The sequence below is a fragment of the Chroicocephalus ridibundus genome, chromosome 19, assembly GCF_963924245.1.
Source record: "Chroicocephalus ridibundus chromosome 19, bChrRid1.1, whole genome shotgun sequence".
Lineage (NCBI taxonomy): Eukaryota > Metazoa > Chordata > Aves > Charadriiformes > Laridae > Chroicocephalus > Chroicocephalus ridibundus.
Genome location: NC_086302.1, coordinates 4,789,167 through 4,804,412, shown reverse-complemented (window position 1 = coordinate 4,804,412; position 15,246 = coordinate 4,789,167). Strand labels below are relative to the sequence as shown.

Below are 15,246 nucleotides of genomic sequence, written 5' to 3'. Positions count from 1 at the left end.
CCCGGGGCCGCGCCCGGGGCCTGCGGTGCTCCGCAGAGTCTCCAGCGAGGCCGGGGAGGGGAAGAACCAGGGCTGAGCCCCGTTACCGAACATGAGACGAACCAGAAGGCCTTCTACACCAGCACTTTATTTCTCAGTGCCTCGCAGCGGCTCTGCTCAGCCAGCCCCGGGGCCTTGCTTGGAGCCCGGGGCGGTGAGGCCGGAGGGAGCGGGAGCAGAGAGCAGGGAGGGGAGCGATGGTGTGATGCTGGTCCTCCATCGTGCGAGGCTCCAAGGAGGTGGCGGGGCGGGGGACGCCGTTCTGGGGGTCAGCGCAGGCGCAGGAGGAAGGCTGCGGCCAGCCCCAGGGCGAGGGGCAGGAGGCCTGGGCTGCCGCAGGGGGGGCTCAGGCTGCTTTGCGGGGAGGGAGCTGTCGATGTTGCGGTGGTGGAAGACACCTCTGCAGCCTGGCCGAGGCGCTGGAAAAGAAAACAAGAAAGTCAGGGTGGAAACAACCCCCTCCAAAAGCCCTCGCCTGGCTGATCTGGGACAGAAACGAGCTGGGACCACCCCACTGCCCCTTCCCACGGGGTAGACGTGGCCTCCGGTCCCCCTGGCAGGTTCTCTTTCACGCCACACGCAGAAATCACAGTTGGCTCCGGGGTTTTCCCCAAGCTCTCCCTCGCCTCGGTGCTCTGTTTCTAAGCCAGTGGCTTCTACAAATTGGGGCAGGGGGGGAAGCAGGAGCCAGGGGGGTGGTCTCTGCCCCTCAGATGGTGGTGAGGAAGCGGTTGGGGACATGGTGGCCCACGGATGCAGGAGCAGAGCTGGGAAACACCCGTGCTGGAAGCGAGGAGGAGGGACACCCATGCCCCTGAGCTGTCGCAAGCAGGGGTGTTGCAGGCAGTGTGTGAAATGTAACACAGCTGGGATGGTGATTTCAGGGCAGTTTCCTTCCATCTCTGAAGGTCGGCGCCTTCTAAATTAAGGTGTTCGTGTGAATCCCTCATGCCCTGGCTGTGCAGGGCCACTTTATCTGGGTTTTTTGTCCTTTCCTGGGACTGCTGGTGTAAGTGGCTGTGCGTCACACCTGTGAACGGGGACCACTGCTGGAAAGGGGATGCCATTTCCCTCCATGAACCAGCCCCCACACTGGTTCTCACCGCTCCTTGGGTCCCTCTGGAGCTGGGATGCGGCCCCAATGCCCGGCTCTGCCCCCTCACAGGCACCCTTACACTATGAGGGCTTTTGACTAGTTTGCCTGGCCACCAAAAGGTAAACACACCCTGTAGAACCAGCAGCAGGTTGCAGCTGTGTGGAGTTTGTGAGGAAAACCACATACTAATCTGTCCCCGTTACCATCGGGCTGTAGAAAAAAAGTAATCATCCCGAGAACTGCTCCAAAAAGCATTATCCTTCCTGAAAGTGCCGCCACATTCATCCCTCCCACGCAACGGTCCCCACCCTAGAGAGAGCTGACATCCACCAGCACGGCGCTGGAGCCGAGCCCCCATGGAGCCTCCCAGTAGGAAGAAAAATAACCTCCAGTGGGGAGAGGGGAGAGGAAATGGGACAGCTGTGCGCCCACCCGGCATCCCCACAGCTGTGCTTGGCATCCCCATGGCCCTGCAGCCATCCTCAGTGTCCCCACACCAGGCACAGGTTGGGGTCAGCATGCAAAGGAGAGGCTGCAGAATGGGGTGGAGAGCTATGTGTGAAGGTTACAGATCTGTACGATGCTCTTAAGTAAAAAAAATACTTTGAAAAAAAGCAACGCATGGAAGTATTTAGACCATACAGACCACAGTGCAAAGCTCCTGGTAAGACAGCCAGGGTTAAAGTTTAAAGTCAAATAGAAAGTCAAACGCTCAGGTTTCCAGCTGAAGTTCAGCAGAAATTCTCCCACCGGTTGAACCCCACAGCCCCCCAACTGCTGTCACACCCATGGGATAGAGCGGGCTGGACCCCCTAGCCTTCATGGGGCCCCAAGCCGTGGGGTTTCTCTTACCATGCAGAGGAGAATCAGGGCGAGCAGGAGGAGCAGGTGGGCACGCTGGAGGGGCTGCATGGTCGGGGCTCGGCTCAGGGTGTGCAGTGACACTTCCTCATCTGCTCACAGTGATTGCAGTCGGAGGCTTTAAGCACAGCGATGGCCCTGTCTCACCAATCACACCTTCCTTCCCGTTTGAGCCCGGGGCACTCTGGGGAAGTCACATCCACTGCGGATGCTGCAAGGGAGAAATTGCAAGACACGGGGATCTCCAGACAGACACAACCCTGCACAGTCCTTTTGGCTTCAATTCTCTGGAGCCATCGATCTACATCACCCAGCACGAGAGCAGCTCCTGCTCCCCAGCATGGCCACACAGCCAGCCCCGAGTGGGATATCCTGGCCACCATCTCCAGCAAAGGCAGCGAGACCCTCACCCTGCCTTTTCCCACATCACAAAATACCACCTGCAGCATGAAACCCCCCCCAGGCCGAGCTCTGCTTCTCCCTGGGGGCTGCCTGTCCTGTACCCCACACCCATGAAGTGGTTATGGGTTAAAACCTGCCCTGGTTTACTGGAAGGGTTTGCAAATCGCGGCCAATGTTTCAACAAGGGCTCCGTGTTGTGCCATGTAAAAAAATTCCTTCCCTGCAACTCAGGGCAGAAGCCGGGTCCAAGCTGTCCCTCTGAATTTCAGTTACACGCCTGGGGTCGTCTGATCCAGGCAATGGATCAGGGAAATGCTTCCTTCCAGCCCCCAGAAATCCATCTCCTCACAGCAGATCTCTGAGCACTCTCACCCACTCAACTGCAGCAGCAGGAGGAAACAAAAGGCATCTGGCTTTTTTGAGACGGTTTGAAATAAGTAAAGCTACTGAAACGCGACGAGCCCATACACCTGCTGTCTGGTTTTGTGTTGGTGAAGCACATCACAGCGCAGTGAGCCTGCTGGCAGCCTCCGCCCGGAGCTGAAGACTCCTCTGCGGCAAAGCTTCACCAAATTTTATTTTTGCACTTCACAGAAGTGTCAAAACACAAGTCTCTTGGGGCCAGCCAACATCCCGTAAAAGGTGCTAAAAATCGGCCTGTTCTGCCCCTCTCCAACTATCGAGGCCGAGTTCTCTGAGCTCCCAGATCAGGACAGCAGGGACAGGCAGGACGGGTGACACACAGGGAAAGGTCTCTGGATGGCGGCAAGCGCTGGGTGGAGTCCAGAGAATCAGCGAGGAAAAAAGGGTGTGTGGTAGTACTGGGGTGAGGGAAAGCATTGCTAGAAAATAGAGAAGAGGCAGGTGAGGGAATCAGGAGGAGCTGTGATGCCTCAGGTCAGGCTGTGCCACAGCCCGCGCCTACCAGCTGGAGCTACGGGTGTGCAGAGGGTGGCTGAGGAGGGGCAGCGTGATGGCATATGGTGCTCCGGCTGGCTCCCAGCACAGGGAAACGTTTGAAGCCCTCTGAAGCAAACTGAGGTTGAAAACGCACCATTTTGCGGGCCGCGGTGCAGGGCGGAGGACAGGCAGGGAGCCGTTCGGCCTGGCTGGTGGCCCGGGCCTCCCTCCTCAAGCGGCCCTCGGGGTTCGGGGAGGATGGATGACCCCTGGCACAGGCTCTGGTAGCCCCGGAGCAGCCCGCGGAGGCGCGCTGACCCCCGGTGGCACCCGAAGGGGCAGCAGGGACGGCGGCAGGTCCCATAGGCCCCGGGCCCGGCCCCCACGGCCCGGGTCCCCCCGCCATGTCCGGTGTCCCCGGGGGGCGGCGGAGCGGTGCATGCTGGGATGTGTAGTCCTCAGGCTGCCTCGCCCTCCACGTGACCGGGTCTGAGCCAATGGGCAGCGGCGCTTCGTCGCCGTGGCAACGGCCTGTAAACAAGATGGCTGCGGCGCGCTGAGCGCGGGGTGAGTGCTACGCCAGCGAGGGGGGAGCGGGGGGAGGCCCCCGCCGTTTGGGACCCCCCACCTCCCCGCGGACTGGGGAGCCCCCACACACCGCGAGGGACCCCCCAACACACGGTGCTCCCCCCCCAGCACACGCTGGGCCGCCCCCGGCGCTGCCTCCCACGTCGGGCCCCCCCAGGGCCCACACACAGAGGCACCCCCGGGCGGTAAACCCGGTTACCTCCGTTATTTTGAATCCCTTTTTGCCAACGATCCCTCAAAAAGATGATTTCTACCGGCCTTCTGGGGTCTCAGAGGGCTGCACGTGAGGGCGACAGGCTCTGCAACAACACCAGCTCGAATAAAACTCCCCGAATTTCTTACCTGCTGCCTCCTGGCCCGCATCGTTCCCCAGCAGGTACCAGCGGTGTTGGTCAGTCGTGGTTCATATCGTGTTTGTGTTTCCTCCGTTTCAAGGGGAGAAGAGTTGCACCGCTGCACCTCACTCACCTGAGTTTTCACACACCCCCCCCCCCCGCTCTCAGGCAGCTCCCACAGGCTGCAACTCAATGATTTTAATTGTTACTACAAGTTGTGGGTGTACAAACACCCACTCCACCCAGAAAGCAAGGGTGTATGGACTGAGAAGATGGGCTGATAAGAAAAAGAGTACAGTCTGGAGCTTTTTTGGACAGCCTTTTCAATTACTTTTTTAAAAATTTGCCCATCAAGCAAATCCTCCCAAAGTTAATGAATCTAGGTTTTATTTTTACATATTATCCCCTCTTATTTTTACTAAAAGGGCAGAGTGGTGCAAGTTCATTACCTCCACTGGTAAGGTGTTTTTTTTACCATCCTACATGTTTTGCAATGATTGTAGCTCTTTCTCTCCTACATGTATCCAAAATCAGATAAGTAACAAAAGGTTTTCACATCCTCAGCAAACCCTAGAGCACATTTGAGCCTCATCTATTTTTACAGTTCCATTTTAGGTCACATCCTTCCTACTAGATCTTAAAGCAAAAGCTCCCTTTCCACTCCCAGTGAAGTTTGCTGCTTCTGTTAAGCCCAGCGTTGTGCTTTTTGTTAAAATAGCTAAATATTACCCCTTTTTGCCTCACTGTGCAGCGCAGGATGCTCCGTACTAGCGTCATGGTCTCTTTCTGCAAGCTCCATGCTGTGTTTGCTCTTTCCAGCTGCTGAGATTGTACCTTCCCTTGAGTCCTGGCTCATAATGAGTGCCCACATACACTCATTAATTAGTCAGAGTGCTTGTGGGAGTGAATGGACCGGGCCACCCTGCTTTCTCCTGCCCTCTCTTTCCCTCAGCACAACCCCAGTATTTCTTTACCTGCTTTTGGAGAAGTCGTATCCAAAACGCTGACCTGTTTTCTTTCTTTCATGCTCTTCATGCCTCTTCTCAGAAGGTGACAGCCTGTCTCCTAGGACAAAGAATCCAGCGCAAAGCAGCCTCCCCTCCTGCTCAAGGGGGACAACACTGAAAAAGAACATGCAGGGTAAAGTCCCTCAATGATTAGGGGATTCTGGGCCATCACAGTTTCTCAGTGACAGCCTGGTGGACTCGATACCCCAGGCCAGGGCTAATTCCTGTGGTCCCTCTCTTGCATACACAGCGTGCTGTTGGTGACACTGCTGTGTCCCTACCAGCCAGGAGCCAAGGGATTTCTACCCAGTACCCCCAAAAGGTTCCCTTTTCCTACCTGCTGTGGCAGAACAGGAATTCTTGTGTGGGGTCCCCTATGGCACAGATGAGCCTCCAATACCAATCGCCATTTTAGAGAGCTAACACATTGTATTTGTGCTTTCAGGTGCGGATCACACTGACATGGACCCCATGTCCTCCATAATGCAAAAAATCACTCTGTTGGGACAAAAAATAAAGAAACAAGCACAAGAAATTCAACTGAAGGTAAAAATCCTGCCCCTTACTGAACCCACTCTGTGCCCTACTTTAATGATTGAAGCCACAGGAGCGTCACACCTGCTCAGACCTAGTTTGGGCTAAACCAAGTGAATCTGTAGCCTGCTCACACAAACAAGCCTTTGCAAAGCAACAGAGCAACTGTATCAGTCCTTGGGGTGGAAGAGTGGGAGAGTGGACAGTCCCTGCTGCGACTTCTTAAAGACTCTCAGCACCCTTTCACTGATATCATTAGCTGTTTGGCTTCAGACCTTTCTTTTCTTCCTTTTCCTTTCCGAAACAACAGCTGCTCACACAGTAGAGTCATCCTGGAGCAGATATCTTTGTGGTCCTGCAGCTTAGAATAAATACCCTTCTTTTTTTTTTTTTTTTTTTTTTTAAGAGGCAGCTGCAGAGACACTGGTTTCATTTCTAGATCAGCCACTTACCGCAGGTCAGAGCACGAGCTGTGCCTGAGCAGGAAGCACAGGGGGCACAAGTCTGCATGGCTGCCTACACCTTTTGTGCAGATGGAGAAGGGGGAGATAGGTCAGCACATCCCTTTCCTATTCTTGGAGCTGTGTATTTATATCCCACCCCTCATTAGAGTCTAATTAAGGTACCTGTGAGGTGATACAGCCTTTCTGACCCTTATTTTGCCTGTCTCCGAGTGGGGTGAGAGTACGTGCACCACTGACTCAACAAGCCAGGACTAATTATGCAAACGCTGCCTCAAGGTTCTGAAGGCCAAGGAACTAAACAAGGTCATTATCTGTTCTGGTCCTCAAGGATAAGAGGATTGCTGAACTTGAAGAAAACATGAAGACTCTTCAGAAAGGAGAAGGTAAAAATTGTTCTACCCTTGTCACCTTGCTCCTACCTGGGGGAGAGCTACAGAGCTCCTGGTACTGCAACAGAGCAGGCTTGGAGACCTCTCTGAGCCATCCTTGCCTTAAAAGCCCAGGAGCCTCTTCGGTGAGTGGTATCAGTTACACACACGTGGTACTGTTTGCCAAAGCAGAGCCGCACAATATACTTGTGGCTTTTAGGCAGCTTTTCTGGTGCAGTGCAAATTATTTCCTGACCTATTTTCTGTGGGTTACTAAGTTTCCATGAGCACACACCAACGCCACAGATATCTGAGGATGGTCAGAAAAAAAGAACGTAAAAAAAAATAAAATACCGCAGAGTTCAAACAGGCTGGAAAAACAGAGCTACTCACAGCTAAGCACAACCAAAAATCTACTCGGAGTCTCCAACGGTATTACAGGTCCAGGCTCACTTGTCCTGTAAGGCAGCCTAACTCTAAATTGAACCCAGCTTTGAGCGAGTCACTGAAGGTCTTTCCCCCCATTCCGTTTCTTGGAATCCAGCAGCTCTCCAGCTGAGCCCTGACACGTTTCCTACAATGCCTGAAGTACTTTGTTAGCACAAAGCTGTGGCACGTTCTCCATTTCCTGAGCACATAACAAGAACATGCCTGTCAAACCACAAACATGTGTTTTGTACCTCATCGTGCATCATTCTAGCCATTCAGCCTAGGTTTCTGGATCATGCTTCAGTGGACACCTGCTCATTTTTTTAATAGGTCCCTTAAGACTGAGTAAGCCAAGCAATTCTCATTGTATAATTGCAAACAGCACTGCTCACATAAGCTTCCCACAGCATAAAACTTCACCAGTATCACTCGCAACTATCTTCTAGTCTATCAGCATCTTTATCCAACTGCTGCAGGTTGAATTGCCAGGGACCAGCCCGCAGAGCTCATGTTCAGCTCCTGTGTCGTACGGGCTTGAGTTCACTTAACGGTACAGGCGGGTACTGCTGGGGCACCTGCGCTGCGTACAGGGGTTATCTATAGCTCTTCTTTAAGGCTGTGCATAGAAAAAACAAGTCTTCCATTTCAGATGCTCCTGACTCATCCACAGTGGAGGAACTGGAAAGTAGGTGCCTTCAGCTGCAGACCCAGGTCTGGGAGATGGAGGTGAGACACTTGCCCTAAGCCATCTGCAGCTTTGGTTTGAGATCGTTGCAGTCCCAAGCTGCTTGGTCTTTTTCAAGCTGCCACTTCGATCATCACAATTCTTCACCTCACACCTCTGAAAAGAAAGAACAGGTTGGACGTGAGCTACAGGGCAGTTAGAGGTTTTTTTTTTAATACACAAACATTTGTGCCTCCTGCAAGCCTCTTCATTTTGATTTCTAGGACTGCAGAAATATTCTTTACAGCTACTACAGCCTTGGGAGATTACTGGGTCACTACAGATACTTTCATTCTCCCTTTTGCCTACTACTAGTAGAGCTGCTACTACTACCCTGCCAGTGACATTGTCTGTCTGCCAGGGCCAAAAAAACTCAAGACAAACCTTCTCTTTCACCTCTCCTTCTGCTTCTCATGGTCACAACTGACGACTCTCACGCTTCTGTTTCTAGTTTTCTAAAGCTCTGGTCTACACCACTGACTTTTACTTGCCTCTTACAGCAGTTTTTAAATGACTATGGTCTGATTTGGGTTGGAGAGAGACATGAACAGCTGGAAGATTTAGAATCGCACAAGGATGAAGAAGAGCTGCCAGCAAGGAGCCTCTGGAAGCCAGGTAAAGCACCAGCACTCTTTGCTGAAGCAGCTATCCTAGCTCCTGCTGCATGCTTAGAGAAGGTATGATACTCCCCCAGAGTAGAGAGGCATCCAAGACCCACAATTTGGGTCTTCAGAATCTGTGATCCTGTACTGAGGTCTTCACACCAGTCCATCTCAGGGACACAGACATGGAGCAATTTAACAGGAGCTAAGCCAGGCAGAACGTTGGTATTTCATACACCTAAATTTTGTAAGCCTCATCTAGGGGAAGAGGAAAGAACCCGGTGGCTCAGCCATTTGGAAGGATACCCTCGCAGCAGCTGTTTCCTGAAGAGTTCCCATACTCTAAATGTTTGAAGCTTGATTGCTCTAATAACATTGACGTAAAATGGGTGGAAAATGGAATCAGATGCTTTGTTTATATAGTAGCTGTAGTAACTTACCCATATTGTCTGGCTCCATCAGAGAGTATTGTTTGCCCTTCCTCCCAACCACCACGTGAGTGGTTTAATTGAGGCCCGATTGTGCTGTATGGTGTCCAAACATATTTGGCAATGGCTTCTTAGGAAGTGGTAATGGAGGAAAAAAAAAGAATAATATTTGGCCTGTACAGTTAATGCTGCTTCCTAACCACCATGCAAGTATTGGCTAACTAATCTTTCCCTCCCTTAGATGCAGGAGGGTAGAAGACGACGGAAGCAGTAGAAACAATTTATAATGTTTTCAGCTCACTCTTTTTAAGGGAGGTTTCCCCTGCCCCCCATTATCAAATCATAAAAAAGCAGAACAGAAGATACCAAAGCCTTTACCTCTGCCTACATCTCTTCTTTCATTTCCTCTTCTGATTTCATTCTGTCCCATCACAACCTCTTTTACTGCTTCACCCTACCACCCTCCTCAAGCACCCAGATAAACATCCTCAGCAGCGCCCCAGCAAGAGCGAGCAATCTGCTGGTGGCGAGCAGCCGGCTGTGTTTACCCTGGCATTTCTACAGCGAGCCTGCCCTGATCCATTTATCCAATCTAGTTAATCCAACTAGTCGAGTTCCTCACTCTGTGCATTTTACAGCACCGCATTAAGGGACGACACAACGCTCTTGAAATTACAACCAACGACAAGGAGCCGAGTGTGGTCTCTAAAGAGCTGGCTGCTCTGTAGCTGGCTCTGGAGTTACATGAACTTGTAGCAAGAGGGTTGTTTCCCTGCTGCCCTGCCCTTGTGGTTTCACACACACCCATGTAAACCTGGCAACGCCGCACCACAGCAACGGTATTGCACCACACTTTGCAAAAGAGCGAAAGGCGAAGTGTGGAGAGGCAGCACAGACAGTCCCAAAGCGCTAGGACTCATATGCACCTCAAATGCATCCACACAGAGGTGGAAGTTGCTTAGCTGGCACCCCCTTCCCCATGTAACTCTAATCCCTTTGCCACAGGTGAAGCAGTTGTTTCCAAACACCAGATTGATTTTGATTTAATCTTGGAAAACGTGAAGGATTTGAATGTGCTGGCTGGAGAAGGCATTTCTCAAATCGAGCACGTGCCTGGGGGTGCTCGGCTGAGACAGCCAGAACCTCTCCCTCTTACGCTGTATCAAAACGGGATCGTCATGTTCGGCGGACCCTTTCGGCCCTATGAGGACCCATCCACACAGGTATGGAAAGGTCTGTACAGGACTGAGACTTAGAACCATCCTGCTGTCATTCACTAAGCCTCAGGAAAGGGCACGTGCAGGAATAGAGCTTGTGAGCTTGTCCCAGTCACAAAAAGGAGCAGCTATTGAGACCTCCAGCTTCTCACCTGCCATTCCCATGGTGCCTTTAAAGACTTCTATATCATTGTCTAATAATTTTTAGAGATGGAGATTCTGGGTCTTTTTTTGCAGACTTTTCTGCACGGCAATAACAACTCAAATAGGAACATCCCAGAAGGAACGTATCTGTCATGAGATAAATAGAAAGTCTGAGGTATGACCACGAGCTCTCATTTTGTTTCAGCAATGCCTGCAGGATATTATGGATGGCTATTTCCCTTCAGAGTTGCAGATGCGCTACCCAGATGGCGTCCCTTTGCAAGTAAGCAGCGCAAAACCCTGTTTATCACCTTTTTGGATGAAACTGCTCTCTTGCCTCCCAAGAAAATGGTTCACGTTTCTTTCACCAATCTGCTGGATGCTCTCCACAGCAAATTAAGTTTGAGGTTTCTGAATACAGCATACATGCAGCTTAATTCTGTGTATGTTTCTCTCAGGGAGAGGGTGGCTGGGAGCACACCTGCTAGAGCCGTTACAGGAAGTAAGCGAGCATTTTGGCACCAGGACTGAACGGTTTCTCTGCCTCAGTGAATCTTGGCTGGGAACAAGACTTCTAAGAGCATAGCAAGCTTTGTAGAAGTAGTACGTGCAGCCTCTCAAGAGCTGTGTAACAAAAAGGAGAAAAAAAAAAAAGTTCTTAAATAGTTCCCCCCGGAAAAGCTTTTAAAAACAGCTTGAACAAGTATCTCTCAAGGAGGATGCCGGGAGAGTTTATTTTTCTACAATTTAAATGGATTTGGCCACCTGAGGTTCTTTTGGGCCCCACTTTTTGTTTTCTCAGAACTGGCAAAAAGCCAAGGCCACATTTTCAGGCAGAGAGCCTCAGGGGACCCTAATCTAGGTCTTCGAGTGCATCCGAAACGTAAGTAGGCACAACCAGAAGGGTGCACCTACCCACTGCCATGAAGAAAGCAGGGCACAACTGCACGGGTGAGGATGAGGTCAGGACAGCCAGAGCGGGCTGGTAGGTGTGGTAGTTAGAAAGTCAGGTGGAAGAGGAAGGAAACGTGCAAGGTTCTCGTGGCTGTGCACAGCTGGCCACATATGGAAGCCACGGGACAGTACAGTAACCTGGGGTAAATACAGACACAGAGCGCATCCGCCTGAGAGATGGCCAGCCAGGTGTAAGAATAACATAAGTGGGACCCAGACAGAAAGTCTGCCCCTATTTATACAGCTTTCCCCACTGCTGGGGGCCTCAAGGTAGCACTCTGCCATCCTTGGTGTGTCAGAGCCATCTGACAGTCCCCGCTGCAGCTTCTTACTGCCAAATCCCTCTCCACCCCCAACGTGCTGCTTTCGCATCACTTTCCACCTGGAGAGCGTTTTCAAGTGCAGAAGCAGAGACAGAGGAAAGGTCAAGTGCAAGCAGAGTCTGGACAGCCGGAGCAGTTTCTGAGGAAGCAGCTCTCTCGGTTTCATTTAGGGTTTACAACTCTTGGTTATCGGTGCCGTGGTTTATTTCGCTCTGATACAGTGAGAACACGCTTGTACAACAGTCAGATTTGCTTATGGCAGGTGGCCTTAATCCAACAGGTCACTGACAGAAGGGACATGGTATTTCAGGAGAGACACCTTCCAGGGAGTTTTCCTGGCCATGGCCAAGTGGTTGGCCATTCAAAATCAAGCGAGGTGCGGGAAACCACGGAGATACCAGGTAAATTCTTAAGCCTGCCTCAAAACTGCAGCTAACTCCCACAGAGGAGAATCAAAACCTTACCGGGGCAGTCCAGCTGGTAGGAGGGGAACCCTGCAGATCTGAGCTGGGGTAGCTTGCAAACAACCTTCGGTTCTCCTACAAGCTCATTCCATAAAGGCGGACATCTTCAAGCCAGACTGATCTTAACTGTACTGAATATGGGACAATTCCTCTTCAGACTTTCCTAAGAAAATATGGGACATAAAGTGAGGCCACAGATTCCTCGTTTTGCTTCTAGACTCTATCAGTCTGTGTAAGAAATACCTGTCAGGGTTGGAAAGTCAAATGCAGTCACGTAGACAGAAAATAGTGGGTTTGTGCATGCATAACTAAACAATCCAAACATGCATTGCCCATCAGCAACATCTTCCTATTTGTATAAAACTGTACTACTTGCTCATTCATCTCAAGGCCATTCACAAACAGAAGTTGTGCTAAATGTTTCCTTTATCCAAGTAGTAAAAAACCATAATTGCCCAGTGCCACCACAGAAAAAGGAACGGACGCCTACAAATACGCCCTAACAAGATGAAAAATTTTCCAAGCCCGTTAAAGTTGTCATAGTTTCAGTTTTCCCTCTCCACGCAGGGCTGACCTGGTTTCTACCAGTTGTGCATCCCAGCTGCGTGCTGAAGAGGCTGCACAGTTGCTCACTGTTGATGTTGACAAACAAACATTTACCAGGCCAGAAAGTGGGACAAGCTTCGATGGGGAAGATGAGAACAATCTCAGCCTAGCTAGGGGAGGTTAGAGCTCTCCCTGTCGGCTGTTGTGCTCTTTTGTTTCACCAAATCACCCTATTCTGGGGGAAAATGGTTTTGTCAAAAAGGTCGCACATGGACACATCTCCCCTCTGCTCCGGCAGGTCCCAAAGTCTCCTTGGAGCAGCTTCTCAACAAGTTTTCAAAGTCCTCAAAACACGGAGGAGAAGTGACTGGTGCCCAAGGCTCAGCCAGAGCAGCACAGCAGGTACAAGTGAACCCCCCAAACACCCATAGGATGAGGCTGGCAGCAATTCCCTGGGCTCAGCGCCCTGCACAGCACCAGCACCCCCTCCTCAGGCCTCTCGGCTCTGTGTAACCTCCTCCTCCCAGAGAGGCTCCACCAGAGCACACGTAGCACTTTGGCACCTGCTCCTGGGCTTTCCTGGCACTGGTTGCTCTCCGTGCAGAGCAGGCAGCGGTGACACTCACCTGGTTTGCTTTCAGGGTGCTGGTGGGGTGCGGAGCAGCCAAGAGATCCTGGTGGAGGCACCCAGGCTGTCTGCCCTGGAGAGGTACAGGCCCCTTCATCCCTGCCCTGTCAGGCTCTCATCTTCCTCCTATTTCTTCACTGAGGGTTTATTTCAGGGGGTTTAGTTGAGGAAGTAAATGGACTCACCCCTTTGATACCTTAGAAATAATTAGAAAAAAAGGCCAAGTTTGGTCTTTTGGGAAGACCACCAAATTGTTCATGGTAAGCCTGCCATCTTTTACATCTCTAACAAAAGCTTCTGTTGTTCAAAATATTACTTACTCATTGCTGTGAAATACTTTTCCCGACAGCAAGCCAAGGCCTAAGAGTTTGAAACTATCTAAAAAGCTGTTTGTGGTCACGTTAAATGGGAGAATTCCTACAGGAAACTGATGCCCAAGTGGGAGGTCACACTAACACTTTCCACTCATAGTCTTCTGGCAAGGCAAGACCCAAATAGCTAATGAAACACCCCCACGCAGATTATTTTTAATCAAAAAAGTAGGGCGAAGTACTTATCAGTCAGCCCTGATCTAAAATGAAAAAGCTAAAAAAGGTCAGCAACCCTCCTTCTGAGGCACCTTTAAGCAGTGAAAACAAAGCAGCAGTTTGGTCCATGAGTTGGTCTGCTCGCCTGCAACCAGACAGGGCCTTGTTCATCTCAAGGACGTTCCCAAACGTGGAACACCTCTCCCCTGTTCAGATCACCCTGGGTGATCAGCCCAGGGGCTCTGCCACCAGCAGAGCCCTCACTCCTCAGCTGAGGAGGTTTTCTAACCTCCAGGGTGAAGATGGATGAAGCTTCTGCCCCTGATATCTGCACCCTCCGCATCAAATCTGAGAGCGGGGAGCAGACGTACATCGTAAAGATGCTGTTCACAGAGACCATAGGGGACCTGCGCCAGCACCTCGCCCATGCCAGGTAGGCCTAGGGCTTCCTCCCCTTCTTCCCCACTGGCTCCACAGAGCCCCAGGGAAAGTTTCTCAGCGGTGGCTGAAGGCCCTGGCGCTCTGCTTCACACAGATCAGCCTGAGCTGAGCAGGCTGAGGGTGACAGTCCCAGCCCCAGGAGCTGCTGGGCACCCTTCTGCTGCTTTAGCTCCACCACCAGATACGCTCTCTGTGCAGCACTGCCAGGGTGACACTTAGCTCAGAGCATTTAATCCCCACCTTTCCCAAAAAGCTGATGCAGCAGCAGAGATAAGCCTCTTTTGTCCTCTCGAGATTGCCATCTGACCCAGGTCCATCACTGCCTTTGCCTCCTTCCAGCTGCTCAGCAGCACTCGCCCATTCCCAAGGCATTGGTGCAGCCTGAAGTTGAGCTGCAGCCTTCAGCTTGGCTGACGGAGCTGCTGCTGGACAAACACCACCCTTTGCTCAGCCAGCTCTGTGTCCCAGCACACTCAATGCTGCCCAAGGGCTTTGGGGACAGTTCCAGATGATTGAAGGGACCCCGTTGCTCTCCACTCTTCTGTTGCAGGCCGTAGCTCTGGCCTTGGTCCGAGCCCATGATGAGCTCACTGCTGTTGGGATGCAAGAGCCTCCTTCCCCACCGCAGCTGTGCAGCCTGGAATGGCTGCTCTGTGCCTGGCTGTCTTCAGTTTGGGCAGGAAGCCCTTTTTTTCTGCTTGGCCTGTGCTTGTGAAACAGTCTCTCCCTCTGCTCTTACCTAACCACAGCTGGATCAGACAGCATCTCAACAAAACCTTGGGGGATCCTGTATGTAGGAAAGATTGTGCTGTTCTTTCCTAGGGGTGGAAACTCCGACACGTATGAGATCATCAGTACCTTCCCCCAGAGGGTGTACACAGACAACTCCAGGAGCCTGCAGGAATGTGGCCTGATCCCCAATGCCTCCTTGCTGCTGCGGAGAAGAGACCCCTCCCAACAAGAGGGGACAGGGCTGAAAACACCTTAACAGCTCCTAGCAAGAGCTGCTTGCCCCAAGCTCTGCAAGAGGAAGGAGCTGCCTTGCACCGTTGGCTGTGTTATAACCTACCCTGGCTGGGAATAGAGGAGAGGGTTGTCTTTCCAGATTTAGTTTCATTGCGCCATTACCTGGGACAGAGAAGAGCTCAGAGGCAGGGGTTTGGCCTCCCTTTGGCAGCGGGTGCCAAGCCCAGCCCTGCTGCCTCGTGGGTGGATGCTTTTCCCC

The 15,246-nt window shown here is 51.8% G+C and overlaps 1 protein-coding gene and 1 long non-coding RNA gene across 3 annotated transcripts; one reads left to right on the top strand and one right to left on the bottom strand.

The window, feature by feature from the left end:
* Positions 1–110: 110 nt before the first annotated feature.
* On the bottom strand, positions 111–5,177 carry LOC134525120 (uncharacterized). 2 transcript variants are annotated; one of them, XR_010073701.1, is made up of 3 exons: positions 4,267–5,177; positions 1,988–4,185; positions 111–458 (listed from the first exon to the last, which is right to left on the bottom strand). It is a non-coding gene; the product is annotated as an uncharacterized LOC134525120 (long non-coding RNA). The 2 variants fall into 2 exon arrangements; XR_010073702.1 differs by having other exon boundaries at positions 1,988–2,207; positions 4,229–4,332.
* Positions 5,178–5,301: 124 nt separating this feature from the next.
* Positions 5,302–15,009, top strand: UBXN11 (UBX domain protein 11). The gene is made up of 12 exons (XM_063356230.1): positions 5,302–5,361; positions 5,674–5,774; positions 6,555–6,609; positions 7,673–7,749; positions 8,248–8,362; positions 9,783–10,000; positions 10,344–10,421; positions 11,696–11,816; positions 12,724–12,827; positions 13,067–13,134; positions 13,876–14,013; positions 14,844–15,009. Exons 1-12 carry the CDS (start codon positions 5,355–5,357, stop codon positions 15,007–15,009), a joined length of 1,248 nt encoding a protein of 415 aa, XP_063212300.1. The 5' UTR covers positions 5,302–5,354.
* Positions 15,010–15,246: the final 237 nt, after the last annotated feature.

What these genes read in the sequence shown, in the direction of transcription:
- UBXN11 (XM_063356230.1), top strand. An exon ending in CACAAGAAATTCAACTGAAG is followed by an intron (nt 5,775 to 6,554) that starts GTAAAAATCCTG and finishes CTGGTCCTCAAG; the next exon opens with GATAAGAGGATTGCTGAACT. An exon ending in ATGAGGACCCATCCACACAG is followed by an intron (nt 10,001 to 10,343) that starts GTATGGAAAGGT and finishes ATTTTGTTTCAG; the next exon opens with CAATGCCTGCAGGATATTAT.